We start from the raw sequence: 22,517 nt of genomic DNA, 5'->3' as shown, positions 1-22,517 counted from the left end.
CTCTGGAAGGCAGCAGTGCCTGACATGAGGCCAGTACTGGGAAAGCTGTCGGTGCTGGTGGAGGTGCCTGTGGTACCATGAGGTGCAACGGTGTCAGGTTACCAACAGAGCCAAAACTGGTGACATGTTTGTTTGGCAGCACTGGGAAAAGCCTTCACTGACTCCTGAACATAGGACATAATAGTTGACGGTGTTCCTACATAAGGTATTTCCAGGCAGATGGAGATTTTGGCAAAGGAAGCCCACTAGGTTACCAGCAGCAAACCACAAGACTTGCGTTGTTTGAGGAGCATGGGATCCCCTCAGAACCAACATGTTCTGGATCAGTATCAGTGACAAATACTGCTGCACTGAGTCAAGCTGCAGAGTCATAGCCAAAACCACGGATGGCGGTCCCCCAACATGAGGGACTACATAGTCTGAGATATGCACACCAGTGAGGTGTCAAAATAATTTGTCACCAGAGTCATATATCGAGGAGAGGTGCACGCCAAGGGCATCACTGACAGGGTAAGGAGTTCAAGAGGTGACATGTCAGTGGAGTAGGAGAACAAAGCCTCAGCTTTCTTCTCCTTGGTCTCCTCTTGTAAAGCAGAATGCTTTCTTTTTTCCTTCCTCTTCCCTGGAACAAGTTCACAAGGAGATCTCAAAACAGTGTCAACTCTAACAGCACAAGAGCAATTTTCGGTGCTGACAACAATGCCAATCTAGACTGCAGTGCCAGAGCCCACTATTTTGATGGAGCCTGTGGTGCTGAATGGCAGAACAATCCCACTAGATGTTTGTCTCAGGCTAATTGATTTCAGGCTGGTTTCAAGGCTGAGGTGGCAGTGTTAATTCCTCAGGTCTCTTTAAAAAAGTTGTCAGCACAGAGGCAGACCTCAAAACTCCGGAAGGCACATTAGGACAATCTGGTTGAAGGCTTAAGGAAGCCAAATGCCCCTGCAGACTTAACTGTTGTCCTTTGTCGTCCAAGGAGTGAAGATGTGGCAAATCGTGCACTGGGCTAGGTGAGCTTCTCCCAGTCACACTACACAAGCCTCTGCCAGTGTGTCTGTCTCAGTAGCTGAACAGGTCACACACGTTTTGAACCCTCTGTGGTGTTTGGGACCCAACACAGCCTTGGCACTAACCCAAGGCAAGTGGTCTCAACTACTTTAACTGTACTAGAACTATAGTAACATTAAGAAAAGGACAGGCTAACTAGCTAGTGGACACAAGAAAAAAGTTCCAGTTAGCTCTCTGTGATAATGATGAAGAAACAGAGGTGGTTGTGAGAGAGTACTCCTTTGTATAAACTGGACTGATGTTGTCATCCTAGTGTGACAGGTACTTCTGCATCTTCCTCCTCTCCCACCGGCAAACGTGGGCTTTTTTAATATAATTCCACAGTTCAATGCTAAAGGCTGTAGATTTCCCATAAGTGGGAATGCACAGTAGCCAACAAAGAAGGATTTTTATAATGTGGGCAAAACAACATTTTTTTCCCTAATCTTGTTTTTGGAAACAAACAAACAAAAATTCAATCCGAAGACCACACCAAATGGTTCAAGCGTGGCAATGTTATAAGTAACTGAAAATGGTCCTAATAATGTAAAGTGTCTATTTTAACTGCAAGTGTCACCACCTGCAATGCCTAGAACAACTTCTTCTAACTGAGTTTGTATCCAGTTAGAAAGTGAGATGGTTGGATCTAAACACAGTCTGTGTGCACACACATGGTTAAAACAGCCCAAACCATTGCCTAGGCTGGCACAGGGCTGTATTCCAGCAACTGATTTAGTGCACTGTTTTTGCAATGTAAATGGTACCCTCCTAAAGAACCAATTCTAGGGTGAGGCCTCTAAGAGACTACCAATTAATAGGTAGTGGACCAGTAATGGCAGTTGATGTTTATTTAAAATAAAAATATACATAAAAAATTTTGATTATATATTTGTTTATACTGAGAAAGACAACAACAGTGTGATATATGTTATGGTGGTCACTCTGTTGTAATTGTGTCAGTGTCAGAAACTGATTACAAAGAATTTGTACTTGCAATGGACAGAATCTTACCTTATACCTGCAAATACACTTACCAGTCCTCCTGATCTTCGATTATAGTCACATAAGACTGGATAGGTTTGTGCAATAATTGCTATTACTATGACCTCTTACTATTGGCTGATCACTTTGGCAGAGAGAAACAGTGCCAAAATTCATACGGTCATAGGTCCCAACCTTTAAATGCCTAAAGACTTAGATAGGTGCTTAACACTATGCATATGAGGCGTTCCACTGAATTCAAATGGGACTACCAACATGCAAGGTATGTCAAAAGCAGGTAGGTCAGCCTTTGCAAGATTGGTATCACAGTATGTTCTGCTGAAAACATAACAGTATAATGAATTGGAGATGTATACTTTTTTAGATCATAAGTTTTAAACTATATCAAACTTGCTTTCTTTTTTTAAAAAGTAAAAAAAAACAAAAACAGAAAACCCCCCTCATGACTCATTTCCCACGTTCCTCATTCCTCTCAATACAGTCCCTTCTCTATTCTCAGATTCCAAGGCTTGTCTCCAGAACAGCTGCAAAGCATCATATATAGGAAACTACCTGACACGTATGTACTTTATACATATTAATTTCACTATGATATAAATGACAGCAGCACAAAACACAAACCACTAATGCTAACGTGGAAGATAACTTTTGCTTTTGTTGACAATTAATTATTTTCAATACTAAGAATTGTCAGCAGCTATTTTAAGAGAAAGCAAAAAATAAAACTGCACTTTTATTGTAAAGATGTAATTTCGTATGAAAAGCTTTCTTGTAACATCTAAGTTTATTTAATAATGGCTTAACATTAAGTCTAATTTTCTGCACTGTGACCACCCCTTCCCACCATAAAACTGACAACATGATTCACAAATAATAGGAACACAAACACAAAGATGACATATGACAATGTATACCATAATTACGTTATGCCTGAAAGATTTTTTTTTTAAATAATGTTTACCTACCTGTTTTCACGTTCATACATCTCCTTTGAGGTGCTTCGAAGCTGTTCAATTTCTTGATTTGTTTTCAATCTAATTTGTTCCAATTCATCACGCAATTTGTTCTCATATTCTGTTTTATAGTAGTCTCTGAAAATTAAACAAATCAGCATAATTTACAGGAATTTAATAGAGAAATAGTTACACCTTCTGGATCACATTATTATTTGCTATGCCATAAATCTCCAAGGACCTGTTACTCAACATAAGTACAGCTGTGGGTTTCTTTCTTCAAAATGTGTGATCTATGCAGCTTACCTAAGAATAGCATCCAGTCTTTTCTTGACAGAAGTACTGGCCTCAGTTATTAGTGACTCACTTAAAACTAATTGTTAGTAACATGTGTGCTTTAGTAGCTCATTGATTAAAAAAAGTCAGGAATTATGTAAGTGGGGTCTGCTGTAATAATTGGGCCTACAGATTTATCCCACTTTGGAGCCTAACTGTGGAAAGTGGATAAAAATGTATAAAATGTCACAAGAAACAGTTACTAACCTGTCCCGTAACTACTGTTGGACATGTGCAGCCACTTGAAGAAGAGGAAATGGTTATGAACCTGTTCAGTAACTGTTGTTCTTTGAGATGTGTTACATATCCATTCCACTTCAGGTGTATGCACGCTAAGTGTACTGTTGTTGGAGGTTTTTCCCTCAGAGGTACCCCTTGGATTTCCCTTGGAGACAGAAGAAGGAGGGGGGTTATAGAATGGACATGTGCAACACATCTCAAAGAACAACAGTTACTGAACAGGTTCATAACCATTTCCTCTTCTTCAAGTGGCTGCACATGTCCATTCCACTTCAGATGACTCACAAGCAGTTTGATCTGGAGGTGGCTAAAGACTGAAGGACCACACGTCCAAATATGGTGTTAGCTCTAGATTGCTGAGAAATGGCATGAGACACGAAGCTATGGACTGAAGACCAAGTTGCCAGTTTGCAAATGTCCAGAACAGGCACTTGAGACAGAAAGGCTACAGAGGCTGCCTGAGATGTGGTTGAATGTGCAACCACTCTATTTGGCAGCATCACGCCCGCCAAATCATAGCTTAAACAAATACAAGATAAGATCCAGCAAGATCTTTTGAGAAAAGCCTTAAAGGCCCTTTATTCTGTCTGCAATTGCCAGGAAAAGCTGTGAGAAAGACCTAAACAGTTGGTCATGTCCAGGTAAAAAGCTTGAGGCATTCTAACGTTCAACATGTGTAGTGTCTCCTCGTCCCTATGATTATGAGGCTTAGAAAAGAAAGTTGATAAATATAGCCTGATTAATGTGAAAATAAGACACCACCTTAGTAAGGTACTTTGGGTGAGGGCTTAGGTAAACCTTGTCCTTGTAGAAATACCATATATAGTGGTCGTGAAACTAGAGCTCGTACCTCATCCACACTTCTGTCCGAGGTGACTGCAACTAAAAGGCTACCTTCATGGAAAGATGGAGTAACAACCAGGCAGCCAGTAGCTCAGATGGATGACCCGCTAGCTTTGCTAACACCAGGTTTAAGTCCCAATGGGGAATAGGATCCTCTACTTGGAGATATAACTGATCTAAACCTTTATAAATCTGATCATCACACGATTGAAGAAAAGGGAACAGTTTTCAACTGGCAGGTGGAAAGCTGAGTTAGCTGCCAGCTGGATCTTGACAGAAGTAATAGCAAGGCCCTGTTGCTTTAGATATAACAGATAATCCAATACATAGGGGATTGGACCCTAGCCCAGGTAAACGTCTTTCTGCTGGGACCAGATGTAGAACCTCTGACATTTCACCAGGAAAGTATACCCGATAAAAGGTTTTCTCCTAATTAAAAGCATCTCTTGAACCCCATTTGAACAAATTTCCTCCTGAGAAGTTAGCCACGGAATATTCAGGCTGTCAGGGGGAGGGCCCGTAGTTTGGGGTAGAAGAGATGACCGTGATTCTGAGAGATCAGGTCTGGTTCCAACGATAGTATCTACAGAGCTCAGTTTGAGAGGTTTAGCAGAGGGGAAAACCAAATGCTGTCAAGGCCAGATTGGAGCTATGAGTATGACTCGAGCATGGTCCTTCCTCTCTTAGAAGGAGTGGAACTGGAGATAAATGTATAGAGGAACTTGTCTGCCCAAGGCAACAGGAGAAACCCTGGGCTATGATCTGCCCGAGAGCAAACCGGTCTATTTGGGGAATCCCCCATTGTTGGAAAATTAATCCGGCCACCATCTGGGCAGAGACAACACTTGTGACTGGAGAAAGATCCATTTGATGGGTCTGCCAGTTTGTTCTAAACACTTGGAAGGTGAGAGGCTTTGAAACGGATTGAGTTGTCAATGCAAAACTCCCAGAGCCTCATCACCTTGTGGCAGAGCAGTCGACCAGGCCCCTCCTTGCCTGTTCACATAGCCCTGGTCTACACTAGGACTTTAGGTCGAATTTAGCAGCGTTAAATTGATGTAAAACTGCACCCGTCCACACGATGAAGCCCTTTGTTTCAACTTAAAGGGCTCTTAAAATCGATTTCCGTACTCCACCCCTGACAAGTGGATTAGCGCTTAAATCGGCCTTGCCGGGTCGAATTTGGGGTACTGTGGACACAAGTCGACGGTATTGGCCTTCGGGAGCTATCCCAGAGTGCTCCATTGTGACCGCTCTGGACAGCACTCTCAACTCAGATGCACTGGCCAGGTAGACAGGAAAAGGCCCACAAACTTTTGAATCTCATTTCCTGTTGGGCCAACATGGCAAGCTGCAGGTTACCATGCAGAGCTAATCAGCAGAGGTAACCATGATGGAGTCCCAGAATCGCAAAAGAGCTCCAGCATGGACTGAACGGGAGGTACGGGATCTGATCGCTGTATGGGGAGAGGAATCCATGCTATCAGAACTCCGTTCCAGTTTTCAAAATGCCAAAACCTTTGTCAAAATCTCCCAGGGCATGAAGGACAGAGGCCATAACAGGGATCCGAAGCAGTGCCGCGTGAAACTTAAGGAGCTGAGGCAAGCCTACCAGAAAACCAGAGGGGCAAACAGCCGCTCTGGGTCAGAGCCCCAAACATGCCGATTCTATGATGAGCTGCATGCCATTTTAGTGGGTTCAGCCACCACTACCCCAGCCGTGTTGTTTGACTCCTTCAGTGGAGATGGAGGCAACACGGAAGCAGGTTTTGGGGACGAAGATGATGATGAGGAGGAGGAGGTTGTAGATAGCTCACAGCAAGCAAGCGGAGAAACCGGTTTTCCTGACAGCCAGGAACTGTTTCTCACCCTGGACCTGGAGCCAGTACCCCCCAAACCCACCCAAGGCTGCCTCCTGGACCCGGCAGGCGGAGAAGGGACCTCCAGTGAGTGTACCTTTTAAAATACTATACATGGTTTAAAAGCAAGCATGTGAAAGGATTAATTTGCCCTGGCATTCGCGGCTCTCCTGGATGTACTCCCAAAGCCTTTGCAAAAGGTTTCTGGGGAGGGCAGCCTTATTGCGTCCTTCATGGTAGGACACTTTACCACTCCAGGCCAGTAACATGTACTTGGGAATCATTGTACAACAAAGCATTGCAGTGTATGTTTGCTGGCGTTCAAACAACATCCATTCTTTATCTTTTTGTGTTATCCTTAGGAGAGTGAGATATCATTCATGGTCACCTGGTTGAAATAGGGTGCTTTTCTTCAGGGGACACTCAGAGGAGCCCGTTCCTGCTGGGCTGTTTGCCTGCGGCTGAACAGAAATGTTCCCCGCTGATAGCCACGGGGAGGGGGCAGGGTTGAGGGGGTAGCCACGCAGTGGGGGGAGGCAAAATGCGACCTTGTAATGAAAGCACATGTGCTATGTATGTAATGTTAACAGCAAGGTTTACCCTGAAAGACTGTAGCCACTGTTTTATAAAATGTGTCTTTTTAAATACCGCTGTCTCTTTTTTTTTCTCCACCAGCTGCATGTGTTTGAATGATCACAGGATCTTCTCCTTCCCAGAGGCTAGTGAAGATTAGAAAGAAAAAAAAAATGCACTCGTGATGAAATGTTCTCTGAGCTCATGCTGTCCTCCCACACTGACGGAGCATAGACGAATGTGTGGAGACAAATAATGTCAGAGTGCAGGAAAGCACAAAATGACCGGGAGGTGAGGTGGCGGGCTGAAGACAGGGCTGAAGCTCAAATGTGGTGGCAGCGTGATGAGAGGAGGCAGGATTCAATGCTGAGGCTGCTGGAGGATCAAACCAGTATGCTCCAGTGTATGGTTGAGCTGCAGCAAAGGCAGCTGGAGCACAGACTGCCACTACAGCCCCTGTGTAACCAACTGCCCTCCTCCCCAAGTTCCATAGCCTCCACACCCAGATGCCCAAGAACGCGGTGGGGGGGCCACTGGCCAACCAGCCACTCCACCACAGAGGATTGCCCAAAAAAGAGAAGGCTGGCATTCAATAAATTTTAAAGTTGTAAACTTCTGAAGTGCTGTGCTTAAAGTGCTGTGTGGCATTTTCCTTCCCTCCTCCACCACCCCTGTTGGGCTACCTTGGAAGTCATCCCCCTATTTGTGTGATGAATGAATAAAGAATGCATGAATGTGAAGCAACAATGATTTTATTGCCTCTGCAAGCGGCGATCAAAGGGAGGAGAGGAGGTGGTTAGCTTACAGGGAAGTAGAGTGAACCAGGGGGCGGGGGGTTTCATCAAGGAGAAACAAAGAGAACTTTCACACCGTAGTCTGGCCAGTCATGAAACTGGTTTTCAAAGCTTCTCTGATGCGTACTGCGCCCTCCTGTGCCCTTCTAACTGCCCTGGTGTCTGGCTGCACGTAACCAGCAGCCAGGCGATTTGCCTCAACCTCCCACCCCACCATAAACGTCTCCCCCTTACTCTCACAGATATTGTGGCGCACACAGCAAGCAGTAATAACAGTGGGAATATTGGTTTTGCTGAGGTCTAAGCGAGTCAGTAAACTGCGCCAGTGCGCTTTTAAACGTCCAAATGCACATTCTACCACCATTCTGCACTTGCTCAGCCTGTAGTTGAACAGCTCCTGACTACTGTCCAGGCTGCCTGTGTACAGCTTCATGAGCCATGGCATTAAGGGGTAGGCTGGGTCCCCAAGGATAACTATAGGCATTTCAACATCCCCAACAGTTATTTTCTGGTCTCGGAATAAAGTCCCTTCCTGCAGCTTTTCAAACAGACCAGAGTTCCTGAAGATGCGAGCGTCATGTACCTTTCCCGGCCATCCCACGTTGATGTTGGTGAAACGTCCCTTGTGATCCACCAGAGCTTGCAGCACTATTGAAAAGTACCCCTTGCGGTTTATGTACTCGCCGGCTTGGTGCTCCGGTGCCAAGATAGGGATATGGGTTCCGTCTATGGCCCCACCACAGTTAGGGAATCCCATTGCAGCAAAGCCATCCACTATGACCTGCACATTTCCCAGGGTCACTACCCTTGATATCAGCAGATCTTTGATTGCGTGGGCTACTTGCATCACAGCAGCCCCCACAGTAGATTTGCCCACTCCAAATTGATTCCCAACTGACCGGTAGCTGTCTGGCGTTGCAAACTTCCACAGGGCTATCGCCACTCGCTTCTCAACTGTGAGGGCTGCTCTCATCTTGGTATTCATGCGCTTCAGGGCAGGGGAAAGCAAGTCACAAAGTTCCATGAAAGTGCCCTTACGCATGCGAAAGTTTCACAGCCACTGGGAATCGTTCCAGACCTGCAACACTATGCGGTCCCACCAGTCTGTGCTTGTTTCCCGAGTTCAGAATTGGCGTTCCACAGCATGAACCTGCCCCATTAGCACCATGATGCATGCATTGCCAGGGCCCATGCTTTCAGAGAAATCTGTGTCCATGTCCTGATCACTCACATGACCGCGCTGACGTCGCCTACTCGCCCGGTATCGCTCTGCCAGGTTCTGGTGCTGCATATAAATGTGTGTGGTGTTTAATGTGCTCCTAATTGCCAAAGTGAGCTGAGCGGCCTCCATGCTTGCCTTGGTATGGCGTCCACTCAGAAAAAAGGCGCGGAACGATTGTCTGCCCTTGCTTTCACGGAGGGAGGGAGGGAGGGAACGGGGGCCTGACGATATGTACCCAGAACCACCCGTGACAATGTTTTAGCCCCATCAGGCATTGGGATCTCAACCCAGAATTCCAATGGGCAGCGGAGACTGCAGGAACTGTAGGATAGCTACCCACAGTGCAACACTCCGGAAGTCGACTCTAGCTCGGTACCGTGGAAGCACTCCGCCGAGTTATTTCACTTAATGTACTTAGAGCATTTTCTGTGGGGACACACACACTCGAAAATATAAAACCAATTTCTAAAAAAACGACTTCTATAAATTCGACCTATTTTCGTAGTGTAGACATACCCATAGAACATGTGAGAAGCTAAGATGTGTGTGGGGGCGTGCAAACCACCATGTCTCTAGGATGATGAATCACTGAAGCTGTCCAAACACACGGCTCCCTGAGACACAGCTTGGCATGTTCAACTATATAAGTGAAAGAGGCCCGATGCCTCAGAAGCTTGAGGCAATACAATGTATTGTCATTGTAGGATGGGCCTTCAGGTCTAAAAAGCTTTTTCCAAATGATGCTGGTATCATAAATGGGAATTGAAGACCTTGGCTTCCACAGAGTCCACACTGTTCCTATAAACTCTCTTTTGTACATGAGACAGGATTGACTTTTCTGCATCAATGAGCAACCCTAGTGCATCAAAGTTGGACTGCATGACAGTCATGCTGAACAGCACCTGAGCCTCAGACCAGCCAATCATCAAGATAGGGAAACCTCTGAATTCCTGATTTTCTGAGGACAGCCGCCACCACTGCCATTATGTGTTGTGAATACACGTGGGGCTGACGACAGGCCAAATGATAGGACTCCAGACTGTAGGGGCATTGATTGACCACAAACCTGAGGAATTTCTTGGGGCTTGGATGTATTGCCATATGAAAATACCCATTCTTTTAAGTTGAGGGCAGCATACCAGTCGTCGGGATGCAGAGATGGAATAATGGAAGCCAGAGTAACCACATGAAGCTATTTTCTTTAGGTTTCTGTTTAGATCTTACAGGACCAGGATAGGTCTAAGACCTCCCTTTGTTTTTGGAATTAGGAAGTATTAAGAATAAAACCCCTTCCCCTCTGTGAAAATGAGGAACTTTCTCTATGGCTCCCAACCGTAGCAGAGATCACACCTCCTAAGGGAGAGCCTCCTCATGAGAACAATATCTGAAAAGGGACAGAGAAGGGGGGATAGAAATAAATTGAAGGGTATATTGGAATTCCACAATGCTTCAGACCCTAGTCTGCCGTGATGCAGGACCAAGCATTTAGGCAGTTGGCAAAGAGAAGGGTAGGAGAGGTTGGCATTCTGGAGACTGGTATGTTGTCCTTGACAAACACCTCAAAATGTTTGCTTAGAACTCTCAGGCTGACAAACTAGGAGCTATTGCAGAAGAAAGAGGGAGGGGCCATCTTCTAGAACCTCTGCCGCCTTTTTTCCCTGGCTAGGTCCTGGTGGCAAGACATGAAAACAGGACAGTGGTGAGGCTGTTGCAGTCAAAACTGCTTTCTCTTTACAGCAGCTGTATAAATGCCCAAAGATCTGAGTGTCAACCTAGAGTCTCTCAGACTATGTAACTTGTCATCCACCTTTTCAAAGAGTGATGGCCCCTCAAAAGGGAGGTTCTGTATGGTCTGTTGGACCTCTTGAGGGACACCCAATGCCTGGAGTCACGAACCCCTGTGCATGGTAATGACTGACACCATGGCTGTAGCTGCAGAGTTGGCAACATTCAAACCCACCTGAGGGGAGGTGCTGGCTACTAATTCATCCTTGTTTACCAGTGCGAGAAATTCCTGCCTTGGCAGTCGGTCTTTAAAATTTAATATGCTGTCCCAGAGACTGAAGTCATAATGCCCCAACAATGCCTGCTCATTAGCAATCTTAAACCGCAGACCTAGAGTCGAACAAAGCTTTCTGTGAAAGAGATAAAGATTCTTTTAATCTTTCCCTTTTAGTGTAGATGCCTGCTCAGCCTGACACTCCCTCATTTTCAACTGAAACCACCAGGAGACCCGGGAGAGGGGTGACAGTAAAAATGTTCAAACCCCAGTGAGGGGACATATCTTAATTCAGCCCTTTTTGCTATGGGAAGAAGGAAGATGGCCTCTGGAGAGTACCAAAGGTGGCAGGAGGTGGAAGAGGAAGGTGAGGAAAGTGCCTCAGCTGCAACCGATGTGTGCAAACCTTTGAGTCCAAACACAAATCAACCTCCTGTGACCAAGGGGGGCTGTTCCTGTCAGTAAGGAGGACTGAGGTGTGAAGCTTGGCCAAGACTGAAATCATGGCCTGCTTCCCTCTGGATAACGCTGCATTGGGGAAGTGGGGAGGGGCCACATTGGTATCCAGAGGCACCCATGGTACCGCATGCTGGGACAAAGCTGATGGTAAGGTAACAGCAGCAGCTATCAGTACCGGGCAAAAAGACTCTGGAGAAAACAAAGACTTGCTCAACAGATCACATGCCACCAACCCTGGAGGTTTATGTGGCGGCATCAGGATAGCGTCCTGATGCAATCCACTAGATGTAGCCACTTCAGTCTGGTCTCAACAGTGCAGATGCTGGCACCAGAGTTAATGGCCCCGCATGAGAGGAGGAGTGCCTTGGAGAAAGCCTTGGCCTCTAGTGCCCTCTATCTTCGTCTGCAGGCTTGTTGGACTTTGATGCATGGGGTTCTCAACCTCCTGGATTCTGAGTCCTTAGACCTCACTTTCCAATGCCTCTTCCTTGGTACAGGGGAGGGCAATCGGCCCTGAGGCTCAGCCAGATCTGGAGAAGCACTTTTCACTGATGCAAAAGCACTCAGTACTTGCTCTGAGCAGGCAGGTTCCACAGATGGGCACAGAGCTGCCTCCATCAGCAGAAACATAAGTCTGGTTGCCCTGCATTCTTGATTGTGGGCTTAAAGTCCTGGCAAATTTGGCACTAATCCTGAATGTGAATCTCCCCGAGGCACTTCAGACAAATGGAGCGTGCGTCACTCACTGACATCGGCTTTTTGCAGAAGAGAGTGGATTGGAAACCCAGCGACCAAGCATGTCCCAGCACCAGTACAAGGACACAGCAATGGGAAACCAAAGTGTTCAGAACACTTTTAAAAGAAAACCTACTTCTCTAACTTTTAAAACTACGAAAGCTGTTAAAAGAGTATCAACTACATGAAGACTATAACTAGGGAAAACTTGCAATAGCAAGATGACAGCTCCAACAACCATCACAGGCCATAAAGAAGGAACTGGCAGGGCGTCAGGGCAGCTCTGCCCTTTATACTACCAGACAGTAGTGCGAGGCAGCAGATTGCACGTGAGCTGCCCTGATGAGTACTGCTGAGGGGAAGATCTCTGACAACAATACACAGAGTACACACGCACCTGAGGCGGAATGGACATGTGCAACTGCTTGAAGAATAACCTGTAAAAATAAAAGCTGATGGGAAAAGGTGTAAAAGGGAGACAGACTGAACTAGTCCAAATAAAAAGGCCTATTGATATATCTCAAAGCCTGCATTAAGATCATGCCTGGTAAACGAAAGAAGTGTTGGACCAGAAATCAAATTAAACAGAATTGGTGTGTTGGAAATTAGGCCTAACTGGTGAAAAAATAAGGACAGGATGGGCTATGTCACCCATCATTCCCTTTTGTGGCCCTTTAACAAAAAGAGACTTGGGGAAGGGGGAAATATGGAAGGATGGAAGTGAGCACAACAACTGCTGACTGAAAGAAGGGGAAGGAGTCAGCTTCACCATCATGGTTGCCACCTCCATCGTCTCCTGGCACCCAATTTAACACTATTGTGCCTTTGTTTTCCTGATCTTGAATGATGTCCTGACTAGATTCAGCCTGAGAGAGGGACCAGCTGACAACAATACATTTCAGCTGGTGGTTGGAATTTAGACATAACTGGTAAGATTTTAGTCCCTGTCGCCTCTCCCATGTGTCCTTTTCCTTTCCCACCTTATTTTTTTCTTTTTCCTATCCCTCTCCTTTTTCCTTCCATCTAACAAGAGTCTAGCTTATCCTGCCAAGACTGTATGTTTCACAACAATGCTGTAAGCTTCTGACTAGAAAGGCTGCTAAATGAAATGCCTTAAACAGCCCAATGCTGGTACAAGTTTGCCAAGCCTATCAGAGTGGCTTGTAAAACTATGTGCTGTGTTTGTGCTGTTCCAGAAGTGAGACTGCAAGTAAGAGTCAACACCTGAGACAGAAGCTGCATTTTTTGTTTGTTTTTTTTCCGTCTTTGCTGTTCTTTTCTCTCTGCTTTTGTGTGTATTTGCCTTTCTTGGCTTCTTGGAAGCGGGATCAGACTTTAACCACAGCAGCAATGACAGCTCCAGCCCATCTCAATTGACCTCTCTTTTCCCCAAAAGGACAGTTATTACCAGTTTTAATACCATCTAAAAAAGACGGTCAAACAAGGAGTTTTTCCTTCTTAAAACTCTTTTCCACGAAAGGGAAGGGGAACACTGAGATATGGCTAACATGAAAACATTACTTAATACTTGACATTTCAAATGCTTTAACTGTTTTTCTTTTTCCCTGTAACCATAACCCTTTTATTAAAAAGATTTTTAACGGGTGTTTGACAAAGTACTAAGAAAGCTGAGGTCTCTGTATACAAATTCCGGACCTTTTTAAAAACCATTTAATGTTGCACAGGTTCAGGATCATGTTTGACTCTTTAGGTCTATATATTCCAACAAAATTAATACAGAAAGGAGGTGACCCCTTCCTGCTATAGTCTAAAGCCTATGAGGGAAAGGAATACTATTCTTCCAGTGGTGGAGAAGACTTGGCAGGAGTCTCAGGGCATGATCTGAATAGATCCTTTGCTGGCACCAAATATGTACCCGATACAGAGGATATGGTGGTGGTTGGTGCCACTGGTTGTATCTACAGAACATAAAATCAGTGACTCAGGGAGGGTAAATACCATTAGGTCTCCCAGTACAGTAAGTCTCAAAACCATGAGCAACAGTCGGCACTGGAATAGTTGGCGCTGATGGTGTTTGTACTGATAGAGTAGATACTGGTACAAAGAGCCACAACGCTGGGCTGAAGCCTGAAGGCAGCATGATACTACTTTTTAGTAGGTACCAAAGTATGGAGACAGGGGTCTTTTCGGGTGCCAGGCTTTGTGCTAGCATAAGCTGAGGTAAAGTGAAGCAACCTCTGCCCATTCTTCTTACTAGGTTCCTCAGACTGTGACCTCTGCTTGTGCTTCTTAGAAGAGCGATGTCCCATCAGCTGATGATGTGGACTTGAGAGCATGAACAGCTGAGGAATGATTTGGAAAAGCAGGAGACTGGGAACCAGCCACAAAGCCAATGTTCATTGGGGCACTTCTGGAGGAAGACTGCACAGATCTGGATGTATCTTGTTTATCCTAATCAGAACCAAGACTCAGGGATTTGTCCAAAAGAAAAAAAGTTTCAGGTAAGCCTCTCTTGCCTTGTGTCCATTAAGAAAATAAATGAAAAACTGAACATTTCTCCAGGATGTACCTCTCACCAAAGCAAAACAAACAACCACAATGATCATCAAGGAGCACAGTAGCCTCAATATTTAAATCCTGGAGATTTTTGCTCAGCCATAAGGTGCTGAAACCTGGTACCAGGTAACCAAAAAAACCCCAACGAACCAACCAAACACCTAGAGAAAAAAATTACCCTGGGGAAACCCAGTACACCTATACTAACTACGAAAAATTCAATAAACAATAACTATATACAATAACCTTTGTTTTAGGTACGCAAGTGTGTAAGAGATAGAGATGCTACTTGCAGTTTCATATCACAGATACAGATGTTAGAAAGGAACTGAAGGATGGCTGGCTGCAGTCAGCCCTTTATGCCCTCAGAAGATGGGGCACATGGGTGCTCTGTGCGCAAGTGCAGCCCCAACAAACGCTGCTGGCAAAAAGATTCTGAGCTCGAGTGCACCAAGAGTGGAACACATACGGGTAAACACTTGAAGAACTGTAGATGCTGAGTGCTTTTGAAAATTATTGTCTTTAGAATCTAGGTGCCAGGATATCCAATATATGTGTGGTTGCGACCCTGATTAAAAAAACATGTTTGGGCAGGTGATGTTCCATAGTACAGCATGATGTATATGGAGATTATCCAGTCAATCTAAGGAGGATTTTTCATTTGAACTTCTAATACACCAGTGCAGATTTAAAAGCGATAAGCATTCAAAACAACCTACCACTATGGGTATGACTGTATGAGCAGCTTATTTCTAGTGGCTACCCTCAGAGCTAGGTCACCCAAACATCATATATGAAACATAGACGTTAATTAATCCACAAATTACACCTCTATGCTATGTCCTCTTTTGCTTACTTCTAAAATCATAGAATCATAGAATATCAGGGTTGGAAGGGACCTCAGGAGGTCATCTAGTCCAACCCCCTGCTCAAAAGCAGGACCCATACCCAATTAAATCATCCCAGACAGGGCTTTGTCAAGCCTGACCTTAAAAACTTCTAAGGAAGGAGATTCTACCACCTCCCTAGGTAACGCATTCCAGTGTTTCACCACCCTCCTAGTGAAAAAGTTTTTCCTAATATCCAACCTAAACCTCCCCCACTGCAATTTGAGACCATTACTCCTTGTCCTGTCCTCTTCCACAACTGAGAATAGTCTAGAACCATCCTCCCTGGAACTACCTCTCAGGTAGCTGAAAGCAGCTATCAAATCCCCCCTCATTCTTCTCTTCTCCAGATTAAACAATCCCAGTTCCCTCAGCCTCTCCTCATAACTCATGTGTTCCAGACCCCTAATCAGGATTGATTCTTTGAGGACCTGCTCCATGATTTTTCCGGGGACTGAAGTGAGGCATACTGGCCTGTAGTTCCCAGGATCCTCCTTCTTCCCTTGATGTAGGTGATATATTAAGCTAACATGTTTCACTCTGCATAAGTGGTGCCTGATATGTTTTTTTCAGTTTTTAAAACAGTCTTCAGGACTTTCAGAAATATTTAGGATATAAACAACAAAACATGTCATTTACATAACACTTCTCATTCATACATCTCAAAGCACTCCTACAAAGGAATTCATTTCAGTGGGAAAATCTTAGGTTGCAGAGCGTTAATGACCTAATTAAAACAAAAAAATAGGAGGGGCTCTATTGGCTGATTGTTTTGCATGTATATTTATAAAGCACAGTTTCATTAGAATACAAAAATAGGGTTACTCTTACTGAACAAAGACTAAATCTGCCAAAATACTCTAAATATTAAGGTCTGTGTGACGTTGCACTCTATACGATTGTATGAAAATATGCTAATGACTGCGAATATAATGTAACTGGAATATGCTTCCTACAAAAGGTCTCTTGTAAGGTATTACAAAGCTTATAATCTACTGACTGTGGTCATCTTATTTGTATAAATGTATCACTTTTGTATCTGAAACTAGAAATATGAAATATAACTCTGAGGGCCTATTGTAATTATGCAAAGTGTGGGCCATTAATGGTGGTTTGGAATCTTAATGGCTCCCATTAACCAGGACTGTAGAGGGCTCTGTTTACTGGTAAGTCTTCCTGTATACCTGTGTGCTGGCAAGTGCATGATGAAGTCTTACAGTGACATGTGATCATGTCAGCTGAACGCGAATCCATCTTTAACCTGGGGCTTTTCCATTTAGAGGGAGGGATGGGAACCCAGACAGAGACAAAGGATACCCGCCTTGTGCAAAATATATCTAAGGGGGTGGAACAGAACAAAGGGGGCTGCAGTCATGAGAAATCTCCTACTTACCACCTGACCTGGAACAAGAGTTGTACAAGGAGAAAGAATTGTGCCCAGTCTAGGAAGGCGTCCAGTCTGTGATAGAAGCTTATTGAAACATCTCTGAGGGTGAGATTTTATCTGTATTCAGTTTTCTTACTATATTAGGCTTAGACTTGCATGTTTTATTTTATTTTGCTTGGTAATTCACTTTGTTTTGTCTGTTATCACTTGGAACAACTTAAATCCTACTTTTTGTATTTAATAAAATCACTTTTTACTTATTAATTAACCCAGACTATGTATTAATACTGGGGGGGGGGGGGGGGAACAGCTGTGCATATGTCTCTATCAGTGCTATAGAGGGCAAACAATTTGAGTTTACCCTGTATACGCTTTATACAGGGTAAAACGGATTTATTCGGGTTTTGGACCCCATTGGGAGCTGGGCATCTGAGTGCTGGAGACAGGAACACTTCTTAAGCGGTTTTCAGTTTAGCCTGAAGCTTTTGAGGGACGGAGTTCAAGTTTGTGTTTGTAGCAGGCAAGCGTGTCTGGCACAACCAGGCAGGGTTCTGAAATCCCAAGCTGCCAGGGAAAATGGGCTCAGAGGTGGTCTCAGCACATCAGTTGGCAGTCCCAAGGGGGTTTCTATGATCCAACCCGTCACAGTCTGTACTCTATTTTCCAAAGCTGAAGGCAGCAGAACTCTTGATTCTGAAAGGGGGGAGGAGGATAGATGATGCATAGAAGAGGGCATTCTCTGAAGTTCTGCAGGGTTGGAAGTCTTAAGTTTTGATGTGAGGAAGGAGAAAAGTCACTCTCCTCTCCCTAGTAGTGGATATCTGCACATAAATTGCTGCTGCCTAAAGCAGCAGCAGCTCAAGATCCAGGCCTGTCTCCCATTTCTGTGATGAGGATTTTGTAGAGATGCTCGTAGCCTATCAGTTGTATGGATTTTACAGGAGTCACGCTACCAGTTAAAAAAGGGAACAGGAGCATAGATTCCCATCCCCTTGATCTGTAGGTTTAGGAGGGCCACGTTCACCCTCAAAGCTGTCCCACCTACAGGGAGCATTTCAAGGTAACTGCAACCTTTCTGGAGTGCCCACCTCCCTGTTCCAGCTTCTTTCTGAGGTGTCAAAGGGTATAATTTGGCCCTAAATTAATTTTATGTACATTTTCAAAACTGTTTCTGCTTCACAGCCACTTATTTAAGTCACATTGCTACTATGAAAGAACGGTCTGTTCCTTTGTTTATATTCTTTTAGTTTTGTGCCTATAAAAGCAAATAGGCATTACTGCTTACAAGCAAGCATAGAGAATGAAAGAACTGAATATGCAACTGCACGAAGTCTACCAGTTCACCTCATCTCAGCTCTAAAATTTGCTCATTTTAAGCAACTTGTATTAAGAAAAATTGCCTAACTCTCACTCTTTTTGGTTTTGTGCTCTTAAAACAAAAAAGGTTAGTTTTTAAATCAAAATTTTGGAAGTAGTAGGACAAGTTATACTTTGTAATACAAATTTTTTCAAACTAAAATTAAGGTATCTGTTACATATCCAGAAACAGAGGACAAATACATACTCATAAATTTGGAATACCATGTACTCAATACTCAAAGTACATTCACCAGCAAAAAACAACAAACTTGTCTAATCTTTATTATTAACATTTGATAGACATGCCTGATCTATTAGAAGTCTGATCAGAGATTTCTCTCAATTTCCCATTCATTACTAGAAATTGTGTGTCATGGATATTGTCATGATGCTTGCTCTGTCATACGGTAACACCATGTTAAATAGAGAGATCTGATAACTATATTACTTTGTGGTACCTCTAAACCAGGGGTTCCCAAACTTGGTTTGCGGCTTGTTCAGGGTAAGCCCCTGGCAGGCCGTGACACACTTTGTTTACCTGAGCATCCACAGGTACGGCAGCTTGCAGATCCCAGTGGCTGCGGTTCACCGTTCCCGGCGAATGGGAGCTGCAGTAAGCGGCATAGGCCAGACCACCACTTCCCGCAGCTCCCATTGACTGGGAACGGCGAACTGCAGCCACTGGGAGCTGCGAGTGGCTGTACCTGTGGACGCTCAGGTAAACAAAATGTCTCACGGCCCGCCAGGGGCTTACCCTGAACAAGCCGCAAACCAAGTTTGGGAACCCCGGCTCTAAACAAAAGCTCACTGTTGTAATGATTATTGTTTGTTTTTGATATTTACTTGGCATCACTTTACAAACCTGTTAGAACTTCCTAAATAAACAGATAAAAAAACCCATCAGTATGAAAAACATAGTTTTAGTTTGAAGTCATTTGGGCAGGGTGGTACCAATTTACACGCCCAAATTATTTTTGCATTAACTGGCATTTTCAGAGTAAATCCTCTGTACAAAGGTAAGAGAATAGCTGCTATAAAGAAACCCACAAGGAAGGATTACTTCTACAGGTTTGTCTTAATCTTAATTTGTTAATGCATTTTTTCTAATGTATTACAATGGAAAATGAAGATACTAAATTAAACTCTGATTTCAGCACAAAGATCTTGACAAATTCCTCTGAAACTGACCATATACATTATAATGGAATTCATTTAATAAATTATTTCAGAGAAAAATTAATTTCATTTGTCTGCTTTATAAAGACGGAAGAATATCAGAACTTGCCTGGATGTGACATATTTTTCATACATTTCCTCTCTAGTTTTTTTGGCATCCTCCAACTGAATCTGAAGTCTTTCAAGGCGATCTTCTTCATGGGCACAGCGAACACTGAGCTCCATGTTCTGACGATTAAGATAATCCTTATCCTTTTGCAGTAAATTAACAGACTGCTGTAAAGTTGCAACCTATAAAGAAAAATAGGACTGACATAAGACATTCTATCTTGAATTTCAAGTTATTTTTTTTTTAGATTTAATCACATATACACACATTTCCATTATAAAAAGTAAACATTACTTTTTCCCTTTTAAACTTGCCCAAATTTAAAACACTCATTTCACATTTAAGCTTAATATGGACTTTCAAACTTGAAATGCAGTTCTACTTTAAGAAGGGACTCTAAAAATGGAACTGGCATTTCACATTTAAGGTGGCTTAATTTCCTGCTCAGATTAGCTTTAATTTATAACTAGCTACCAACCCTGGAAGCTCAACCTCTTAACACAGATGTCACACTGTATCCCATGTTCCTACAGATTGGGAGACAGCTTGGCTCTTCCTGATAAATTTGTCCCACTGCCCTTGGGTAACCCATGATATTTTATCAGAGCAGAATCTCCTGATTCTGGCAGAATTTCTCAGACTCTTTGGCATTCAGTCTCTCTCATCTGCCCATCACCCGAAGACTACTGGGCAAACAGAGAGGGTCAATCAAATCTTGGAGCAGTATCTTCACTGCTTTTTAAATTACCATCAGGATGACTGGTTTCCCCTGCTGTGCCACACCAAATTCACATATAACAATGCTATCCATGCCTCAACATTGCTCACACTTTGCAAACTATGGCTTTTACCCCTCTTTCACCCATACTTGCACATAAGTTCCTCAGTACCGGCCACTGTGGATTCACCCTCAACCTGCATTAGGTGCATCGGGAGCTCAAGTAACATCTGCAGTCTGCCAAAGAAGCCTACAAAACACCAGGCAGACCAAGACCAATCTGGCCATATGGGACAAGGTGTGGCTCTCTGCCCAGAACTTTATATCAAGCCACCCACCTGTCAAACTAGACTACCAATGCTTGGGCGCTTTCAAGATTGTAGAATGGGTGACCCAGTGGCTTTCAGGTAACAGCTGCTTGAGTCCCTGAAGATCCACCCCATCTTTTACATCTTAGTTTTAAAGCCCTACAAGGAGAACCCATACCCAAACCTCTGTAACCAACTCTATCCCTCGCCCCACATACCATTCCATGGATAGGAGGAATACTTGGTCCACCAAATCCACTGTCGGTGACTTAGGGGAAGGCTCCAGTATGTGGTGAATGGGGAAGGCTATGAATTGGATGAGCGGTCTGGGAACCAGTAGAGAATACCCACACCTTGGACTTATTACAAGAGTTCTATCAGAAGTACCCCTGAGAACCCAAGTGCTGAGGCCCCTAGGAAGCACCCTCAAGTGGAGGGAAGGATAAAGTCAGAAATCAGAGCCTGCACCAGTCTTTGAGCAACCTGAGTACAGTTGGTCATTAGAAGGATGCTTGACTGTTTGGCTGGAAGAGTCAGAAGCCCAGCAGCAGCAGTTGTTCAGCAGCTGCTCAAAGCATTCATCCATGGCTGTGATAGCTCCTGTGCCTGTTTATTCTCAGCCTTGCCTCACATTAGTTAACCTGGTTCTGACTCCAGGCTCCAATTCCTGGCTACCGACTCCCACTCCAACCACTAGGACTGACTGTTCACATTCCGGTCATGTGACACAATATATGACAGAGGAGTCATAATTTATCCCGTTCCATTGCTAAACAAGTTGTTATCCTCATATGTTACCTGTTGTTTTCTGTCCCAGAGGATCCCCAAGGACTGAGGGCAAACTTCCTCATGACTACTGCAGTGGCCAATGTGTACAATGCAGTTTTAAATGCATCCAGCATAGGCTGTAGTGATTTGCAGAAAATAAACTAAATCTGTCATGGCAGAAGGAATCTCCTTCTGGTGTTCTTAAATTGAGACAACATGGTTCAGTTTATAAAATGATATTAAGAAAGGAAGGCCTGAGAGTTAGCTATCCTTATCTGAAGAGTGTATTCACTAGCTAAAGAGATCCCACTTCTCTGCGTGTTTTTTTCCCTCAGTGTGAATTTATGAGGTCCCCAACGTTTTGATCTTTCCTGAACTGCTGCCACTACAAAAGAACCCAGTGTCAGATGCAAACAAAAATAAACAGTCAAATCCCTTAGCAGAGACCTGATATCTCCTTAGTTCTTTTTTTGATGTGGCCAAGATGAATGTAGGTTTGTGCAAGACAGTCTTTTGTAGGCTCCAGTAGACCATCATTAATGTGCAGGGCAAGCCTCTTTGGAGTGAAAAGATATAGCAGTGGAGAACAAGTATATCTCCACTGAGTTGATTCTGAAGTTGGTAGTTTGGCTGTCGCCAGCCTTACTCTTTCCAGGAAAAGTGACTATGGTATTTGGACCTCTACCGTGAATGGCTTAGATGCAAACACAGTCCGTGCCAAGGTAGTGGGTACCACAAAGGTAGTCAGAATCAAATGAAAGGTGCTGTGGCTATTTTCACAGAATCATTCTGTGACAAGGTTCCAGGTACCCAGGTTAGCATGCTCTACTTATTCAGAGGGTATTGTATGTGCTGACTTGGAAGATGGTGATACTTCTGTCTCAGTCTGTCATGCACCAGGGATGGTGACCTGAATGTGGGCTCATCTTTGAAACAGTGCTCCTTTCTGCCCCTACCAGACATTGATGCCGAAATAGTGGTCCAAACGAGGCCTCTGAATGTGGCTTGGGTGCTAGTAGTGGAATCATGGCTCAATGGGACCTTAACAGAGAGAGGCAGATCTGACGTCTAAAGGCCTGGCTGTAGCTCTGCTCAGTATATGAGGATGCTTGCATTAATTGCCACAGCAAAAATATTTCCAGACACACCTCCCTCGCTCTGAGTGTATTTGGAGAATGAACGAGATAGAACATTGCTCAAGGACGTGTCCTCCTCCAAGACAGAGT

General features: G+C 44.1%; 1 protein-coding gene across 5 annotated transcripts in view; it reads right to left on the bottom strand.

Annotated features, from left to right (window-relative positions):
* Positions 1-22,517, bottom strand: part of PIBF1 (progesterone immunomodulatory binding factor 1) — a 168,978-nt gene that overhangs the window by 127,302 nt on the left and 19,159 nt on the right. For all 5 annotated transcript variants that reach the window (XM_077812313.1, XM_077812350.1, XM_077812323.1 and 2 more), the window contains exons 8-9: positions 19,498-19,679; positions 3,015-3,140 (exon numbers count right to left, since the gene is read on the bottom strand). In XM_077812313.1, the coding sequence (XP_077668439.1) occupies positions 3,015-3,140; positions 19,498-19,679 (308 nt within the window). The remainder of the gene's footprint in view (positions 1-3,014; positions 3,141-19,497; positions 19,680-22,517) is intronic.

This window comes from Eretmochelys imbricata, chromosome 1, assembly GCF_965152235.1.
Source record: "Eretmochelys imbricata isolate rEreImb1 chromosome 1, rEreImb1.hap1, whole genome shotgun sequence".
NCBI lineage: Eukaryota > Metazoa > Chordata > Testudines > Cheloniidae > Eretmochelys > Eretmochelys imbricata.
This window is presented reverse-complemented; position numbering and strand designations above follow the sequence as displayed.